At 45.3% G+C, this 7,330-nt stretch overlaps 1 protein-coding gene across 1 annotated transcript; it reads left to right on the top strand.

Annotated features, from left to right (window-relative positions):
* Nucleotides 1-3,262: 3,262 nt before the first annotated feature.
* LOC140847359 (uncharacterized) lies at nucleotides 3,263-4,517 on the top strand. Its single transcript, XM_073227521.1, has 2 exons — nucleotides 3,263-3,785; nucleotides 3,981-4,517. The coding sequence occupies exons 1-2, from the start codon at nucleotides 3,263-3,265 to the stop codon at nucleotides 4,490-4,492; spliced, it is 1,035 nt and encodes a 344-aa protein (XP_073083622.1). The 3' UTR covers nucleotides 4,493-4,517.
* The last annotated feature ends 2,813 nt before the right edge of the window (nucleotides 4,518-7,330 follow it).

Below are 7,330 nucleotides of genomic sequence, written 5' to 3'. Positions count from 1 at the left end.
ATGTAGAGAAAGGGTAACCCTCCTACACTGCTGGTGGGAATGTAAACTAGTTCAACCATTGTGGAAAGCAGTATGGAAGTTCCTCAAAAAACTCAAAGTAGAAATACCATTTGACCCAGGAATTCTACTCCTAGGAATTTATCCTAAGAATGCAGCACTCCAGTTTGAAAAAGACATATGCACCCCTATGTTTATCACAGCAGTATTTACAATAGCCAAGAAATGGAAGCAACCTAAGTGTCCATCAGTAGATGAATGGATAAAGAAGATGTGGTACACATACAGAATGGAATATTGTTCAGCCATAACATGAAAACAAATCCTACCATTTGCAACAACATGGATGGAGCTAGAGGGCATTATGCTCAGTGAAATAATCCAGGTGGAGAAAGACAAGTATCAAATGATTTCACTCATCTGTGGAGTATAAGGACAAAGCAAAAACTGAAGGAATAAAACAGCAGCAGACTCACAGAACCCAAGAATGGATTAACAGTTACCAAAAGGAAAGGGACTGGGGAGGATGGGTTTGAAGGGAGGGATAAGGGGGAAAAAGGGGCATTACATAGCACACATAATGTAGTGGTGGGGGACACAGGAAAGGCAGTATATACAGAAAAGACAAGTAATGATTCTATACCATCTTATCACGCTGATGGACGGTGAATGTAATGGGGTATGTGGGGGAACTTGATAATAGGGGGAGTCTAGTAACCATAATGTTGTTCAAGTAATTGTACTTTAATGATATCAAAATAAAAAAGTAAAAAATAAAAAATAAAAAAAAGATGCTCCACATTGCTAATCATCAGAGAAATGCAAATTAAAACCACAATGAGATATCACCTCACACCAGTAAGGATGACCAACATCCAAAAGACAAGCAACAACAAATGCTGGTGAGGATGTGGAAAAAGGGGACCCCTCCTACACTGTTGGTGGGAATGCAAATTGATGCAATTGCTGTGGAAAACAGTACAGAGGGGTCCTCAAAAAACTAAAAATAGAAATACGATTTAACCCAGTCATTCCACTCCTAGGAATTTCCCAGAAGAAAACAAGATCCCATATTCAAAAAGATATATGCACCCCTATGTTTATCACAGCAGTATTTACAGTAGCCTAAGTGCCCATCAGTAGATGACTGGATAAAGATGTGGTACATATACACAATGGAATATTATTCAGTCACAAGAAGAAAACAAATCCTACCATTTGCAACAATATGGATGGAGCTAGAGGGTATTATGCTCAGTGAAATAAGCCAGGCAGAGAAAGACAAGTACCAAATGATTTCACTCATCTGTGAAGTATAAGAACAGAGAAAAAACTGAAGGATCAAAACAGCAGTAGACTCTCAGACTCCAAGAAGGGACTAGCGGTTACCAGAGGGAAAGGGACTAGGGAGGATGGGTGGGAAGGGAGGGATAAGGGAGAACAAGGGACATTACGCTTAGCTCACGAAATGTGGTGGGGGGCACGGGGAAGGCAGTACAACACAGAGAAGACAAGTAGTGATTCTATAGCATCTTACTACGCTGATGGACAGTGAGTGTAATGGGGTATGTGGTGGGGACTTGAAAATGTGGGGAGGCTAGTAACCATAATGTTGCTCATGTTACATTAATTGTACATTAATGATACCAAAAAAAACGAACAAAACAAAGCAAAACTGAAGGAACAAAACAGCAGTAGACTCTCAGACTCTGAGAAGGGACTGGAGGTTAGGGGGAGAAGAGGGTTTGGGGAGGGTGATTGGGGAGGCAGAAGAGGGTTAAGGGGCATTAAAATTAGCACACACAATATATGTAGGTCACAGGGAAGACACTATAGCATAGAGAAGACAAGTAATAACTCTATAGCATCTCACTAGGCTGATGGACAGTGACTGCAATGGGGTGGGGGGTGAGGACTTGATAATATGGGTGAATGTTGAATCCACAATGTTCTTCATGTGAGACCTTCATAAGATTGTATATCAATGATACTTTTATTTAAAAAGAGAAATAAGATGGCAGTACTATGGTGGAAAGTGCACAGACTTTGTATTCAAACTGGCTGGTTTGACCATGGGCAAGTTGCCTGGCTTCCCTGGGGCTCAGTCTTCTGGGTAAAAAAAATGGATATGGTAGTAATGGTGGTTGTAAAGGTAAAAGTAGGATAAATTATGTACAATGCCAAGCAGAGGGCTCGTTATTACAAGTTATTCTCATAATATGAAGGACAGCAAAATGTACTGGAGCACCTGAAAACACATCTTGGAGGAAGAACTGTAAAACCTTCAAGTGTGGCCTGCCCTTTTTTTTCTTTTTACCATTTATTAAAGGATATGGAAAAGGACACAAACAGTCAGATAAAGAGAGAGGCAGGACAGAAGCTCTTCAAAAAAAGAAAAAGGGAAAAAAGAGAAGGAAAGATTGGGCCTTTTTTATTTGACACGTTAGTGGGGAAAAAATGGCTCAGGAAGATAATTCTATACAACGGTAGGGGGAGGAGAGAAGTGGAATTGAGGAAGGCAGGAACTCTTCCCAGGTTCACAGTACTGGCCACGGAATTAGGAGCATTTTTCGCTCCTGCTGCTGTACTGGCTAGGGAATAGCATGCGCTTTCTGCACTTGCAGAGCCTGGAGCAAGGAGAAGAGTGGCAGCTCAGCACAGAATATGTTGCAAACGCCAGGAACTGAAGGAAAGGGCCCCGGCAGCATAGGCATTCTTGGATGCACTGAGCATTTGGCAGATTTCTGCACTTGCACTCTGACATGGATTTATTACTAAAAATATTTAGTCTTGGAGCTTTCTCAAGAGGCACATGGGGTTTCTTGCAGTGTGCACCTGAGCACCCGGACTGCTGTGTAAACCCATACTCCCGCTCGGAATGCACGGTGGGATCTGATTTCAAAAATCCAGTGCAAGCGGACTCCAAACTAACCATTTAGTCTTAATCACTACCCCCATATGCGGGTTTTGGACGCGAATGAAACAGAACCAGACAGCCCTACCTTATTAGTCACCAATTTCTAGGAAGGGAGAGTCGTCCTTCGAGCCCAGTGCAGGATCAACAACCCTTGCTTTAGCGTGTTTGGGTTGTTAAGGGTTCTGCGCTTTCCCCAGCCCCATCTCTCTGTCTTTTCCCTCGGGGCAGTAAGCAACACCGTGCCATTCGAGGGCTGCGGGATATCGGGAGCTGGACGGAGGAATACTGCTCAAACACCGCCAGACGAGTTCGAGAAGCCAGGGTGAAGTCTTCCCTCACGCGGCCAAGATGGCTTTCACAATTCAGCACTGCCCTTTCCTCCAATCAGACACTTTGTCTGAGTTGGAAGTTAAGCTACAAGTTGGAGTCATGGTTCCCCAACACAAGCATACCCACTACCAGCACCACTGGTGCATACACTCATACTATTTTTCTTACGCTACGTCTCCACGAGCGCGCCCCCACCAGGTCTCGCAGAAACCGGCGAGAGTTAATGTGATCACTAATAAGAGAGCGTCTAACCAACGTGAGCGTGTACGCTTTGACCGGGCGGGAGGCAACATACCCCTATATAAGGCACGCACGCGGAAGACTGCTCCATTAGAGGTCCCGGCGCCAGGAGAGCAATCCAACCCGCGAGGATCCCAGCTCCATCCGCGACCCAGGGAACACCACGGGCCCCCAGAGCATCCTGCAGAAGCGTTAGGATTCATCGACAGCACTATGAGCATGGAGCCCCGTCCCGGATGCAGCCATTATGACATCAATTACCTCAACATGCGAGCCGGCACAGAACGGGAAGAACAGCCTGGTCAGTGCCTAGACTGGCACAGGTGCTTCGGCAAAACTCCAAAAGAGGAACTTTCCCTAGCAGGAGCGGGTGGACTGGATGTTACGCAGGTGGCCGATGCCGATACTCTGGCCATTGCGGTCCCTCAAACCCCTCCAGCCCATGCACCGTGGGCTTCAATTACCTGGTGTTTCTTTTGCTTTCCTCCTTCCACAGATGTAAAGACTACCGCGACCTTGGTGGTTGAAACTGTAGGAAATGAACCACCGACCGAACCTAAGCACGGAGCAGCAGCAGTGAACCACGTTGGCGCCAGAGCGCTCATCCGCGTGAACGAAGAAAACTGTGAGGGCGTTCGCCACGGTGGTGGCGGCGGCGGCGGCGGCAGCCTCGACGGCGGTGATAGCCAAGATGGTGGCGGCGGCGGCGGCAGCCTCGACGGCAGTGATAGTCACGATGGCAGCGGCGGCGGCGGCCTCGACGGCAGCGATAGTCGCAGTGGCAGCGATAGCCTTGGCCGCGACGGCGAAGGCAACGACAGCGGTGGTGGCAATTGCGACTTGGAGGCCCTGCAGCAGCAGGAGGAGCCACCTCCCGCGGTCGCGCAGGGGTTACAGATCCCAGTGAGGGAAGACCGCCCCGGCCGCTTCGTGTTCACCAAGTGGCAGCTGCAGGCGCTGGAGGACACTTTCCGTCGCGCTCCATACCCCAGCTTGCTCGCGCCTTAAGTGACTTGAGTGACTTGTTCAGGAAACGCCCGGCTCGGGCGGGGGGCTGGGGGGCCAGGCGGGGGGCTTAGGGGGTGGGATGGGCTCATACGCAGACGCCAGAGGCTTTTCCTCACAATCCTTTTCCTTCCTCTCCTGGCCAAAATCCACCTAGGGGGCTCCAGGGTGCCTGAGTCCACCCTTGCTCTCTGGGATTGTGGCAGTGCCTACAAGACTTTTCGGTGTTAGGGTTCAGCGAGTAAGGCATGGTTGAATTGATACTGCTTTGATTTAAAATTTTGGTAATTTGTGTAATACGGATTTTTTTGTAGTTTTATTTTTAAAATATTTATCGTGATTACTTAGCTTTTCGCGCCCTTTCAATTTCGCGCACGAGGCGAGTGCCTCACTTGGGCGTAGTCTTAACGCTGCCGCGTGGAGCGCCGTTACCAGGAGGCAGAATTTTGAGCGTTTAAAAACTGGCGACCGCCTTCCCTCACTTCTCGCTAGCTGCGCCATAGCCCTTGTAGTCCAAATCCCCTACGTGGACGAAGGGGCTGGTATATTCTAGCTCGGCAAGAATGCGGAACTAGGACGAGTCTGTCCGAGGTATAGGGGCGCCCTTTCTGGTTCTGCCGTATTCAGCCTTTGCCACCAGAGCAAAAAAGAATTTCCCTTGAGCGCTTGGCCGACGTGTTTCGGAGTTTCTCCTTGGGAGTGTACCTTTTACAATAAACAAATACTGTGGTGCTAAACAGCACTTTAAAGGTGTTTTGGCTTTTTATTTCTTTTCACGGAGGGACCTCCCTAGAAGAAAAATTGAGCCATATTCGACTAACAGATACACTACCAGAAACTTTCACATATATTCTGTTTTTCTAATTTAACAGGTAAGTTGTCCGTGGGAGAATTCTCCTTAAAGCAAGCCGCCAGCTGTATTACAGAAAACTACTAGTAGGTGGGGATAGAAATAACATACATGATATATTTCATTTTATCCATAATTCCAAATATTGACCTTTGCGATTTTCTCCCCTCAGAAATGAGATTGCAGGACGCCTGAATCTGAGTGAAGCCAAGTGCAGGTCAGTAAATCTTAAAGCAGGGCAACTATTCTAAAATATGCGTTCGGTTTTGCCTTGGACATAAGTTGGTGTGTTTTATTGTCTTTTTCATGTTTAGCAAATAAGTTTAGAACATTGGGCACTTTGGGGATGGAAAATGGGGTAAGTAAGCTCGAGCTTATGGATATTTCCTATTACCAGAGGAAATAAGACTTCCTAAAAAGGAAAAAAATAGAACACACACATCTTCCCCTCACCCCAATACACACACACACACACACACACGCACACACACACACACACACATTTTTTCCAATAAAGTTCACTTCCTTCTAACACTGGTATCCTTTAAGAAGGATGTTAGTCTTCCCTAAAGGAATATTTCTATGTGGAATTATGTTGGGGCTCAGTTTCACCTGGGAAATACTCAAGGCACTGAATAGCTAGGTTATAAGAAGGTTCAACTGTATTAAATTATTTAAAAAGTTTAAAACCAGGCATAAGCTTTTGGTTAAATGAATTTATTTGTAAGTATTTAGACATTGGGGAGAGGGAGTAATTCACTGAACAGAACACAGTACATGACTAATGTACGTTGTGTTAGAGGGTGAAGTGGGGGAGGGGAATAGCTTAAAACTCCAAGTGTCTGGTCCTTCTGCCATCTATTTTAAGTGTTTTGAAAAGCAGTGCAGAGTGGGGGCCTTAAATTTTAATTTTTTGGAAGACTGATGTCAACCTGAAAACATTGCTCAAAATATTGCCATTCTGGTGATAATGGGGAAAAGTTTGCAAGCTTTGGAAAACTGTCTTTAAAAATTGAAGCCAGAAAAGAAAGAACAATTTTGAATACAGTTCCACTGACCTAAAAGGGGTGAAAGGTTGGGGAATTGTATAGATTCAAACGTATGCATTTGCTGATGCTGTACAAATTCAACTTGATGAAACTACCAAATGCATAAGTGAATATTCCCTTGTGGAGTTTTTAATATCCAGTAATATATTTTTTTCCTTTTTAGTGGTATTATTTTGAAAAGGTGGGTTTTCTAGAATTCGGTTGTGAGGGTGCTTGTGTTTCAGGCCATATTCTTACCTGTGTTAATTTAAAATACTTTTTCATTTACCCAGGGCAGTGATTGCCAATTCATAGGTCATGGGATCAAAAAACGATTATTCAAAGTCATAGAAACCATAGTTATATCATAGGATATTTGCTCCCCTCAAGAAAAAATAACCGTGTAAAGATAAAGAAATTTATTTATTTAGTTAGTTATCATGGCTCAGTAGTGTGCCCCAAAGTGCATGCATGGATGCAGTGGTGGAAACGGCCTGCACACCTGTTGGTGGTATGCAGAAAAGCAACCCACCAAAGCAGACCAAATGATTGCGTGCATCCTAATGCCACAGGCGGACTAATAGTCAGGCCCAGTCTCAGGTGGGGAGGATGCGTCCTCCACTTTCTCAGGCAGGCAAGGTAAACTCAGGAAAAGAAAAACAAGGTTTGCCGAGTTGTTTTTACCCCTCCCTGGGTTTACACAGTCCTCTCAATGGATTTCTGAAGGGAGAATGAGCCAAATTAAGGAAAAAGGCAGTGTTCTACTATATATCCAAACTCTACAGCATGAATTTCTCCAAGAAATGTAATAGATGCTCCCCACCCCCATTTGGAAATATAGCAGACCTGTTTTATGAAACCGGTGTTGGGAATATGGACCCAATATCACCCCATACCAAAATTTGCCAGCTGTGGGCTTTGGTTAGGTTTAAGGAGATTTGACTTCTATACATGTGAATCCCT

The sequence above is a fragment of the Manis javanica genome, chromosome X (genome assembly GCF_040802235.1).
Source record: "Manis javanica isolate MJ-LG chromosome X, MJ_LKY, whole genome shotgun sequence".
NCBI lineage: Eukaryota > Metazoa > Chordata > Mammalia > Pholidota > Manidae > Manis > Manis javanica.
Note: the sequence above shows the minus strand (reverse complement) of the source record. Positions and strands in the feature narration are given on the sequence as shown.

Excerpts from the sequence above, each read along its gene's own strand:
- LOC140847359 (XM_073227521.1), top strand. The coding sequence starts at position 3,263 with ATGGCTTTCACAATTCAGCACTGCCCTTTCCTCCAATCAGACACTTTG. Across the intron at positions 3,786-3,980 it reads AGAACGGGAAGAACAGCCTG|ATGTAAAGACTACCGCGACC; the intron begins GTCAGTGCCTAG and ends CTCCTTCCACAG.